The sequence below is a fragment of the Pterocles gutturalis genome, unplaced genomic scaffold, assembly GCF_000699245.1.
Source record: "Pterocles gutturalis isolate BGI_N339 unplaced genomic scaffold, ASM69924v1 scaffold25037, whole genome shotgun sequence".
In the NCBI taxonomy this organism is placed as follows: domain Eukaryota; kingdom Metazoa; phylum Chordata; class Aves; order Pterocliformes; family Pteroclidae; genus Pterocles; species Pterocles gutturalis.
In genome coordinates this window covers 1-275 of record NW_010116125.1, presented here as the reverse complement: position 1 = coordinate 275, position 275 = coordinate 1, and the positions used below count along the sequence as shown (strand labels likewise).

At 63.3% G+C, this 275-nt stretch overlaps 1 protein-coding gene across 1 annotated transcript in view; it reads left to right on the top strand.

Annotated features, from left to right (window-relative positions):
- FKBP8 (FK506 binding protein 8, 38kDa) overlaps positions 1-105 on the top strand; it is a gene marked incomplete at both ends in the record, with an annotated part of 3,725 nt that extends 3,620 nt beyond the window's left edge. Inside the window, one exon of the mRNA XM_010075418.1 lies at positions 4-105. Within this exon, the coding sequence (XP_010073720.1) occupies positions 4-105 (102 nt within the window). The remainder of the gene's footprint in view (positions 1-3) is intronic.
- Positions 106-275: the final 170 nt, after the last annotated feature.

The window sequence follows — 275 nt, the reverse complement described above, 5'->3', positions numbered from 1 at the left end:
AAGCACGCGGACCAGAAGAACATAGAGACGGAGATGTACAGGAAGATGTTGGGGAATCCCAGCGCTGCCAGCACCCCGGGGAAGTGCAAAGACAAGCTGCCCTGGGTAAGGACTGGTCCTGACCTTCCAGGGAGGGGTGGCAGAGCGGGTGGGGGTCACCCCTCCTGGGGTGTGGAGCATTGGGCTGGGCACAGGGGACGTGTTAATGTCCCCCAGGTCCCTGGGGATCAACACAGTCCTGCTCCCAGGCGGGGGGGACGCTGATGTGACCCGCA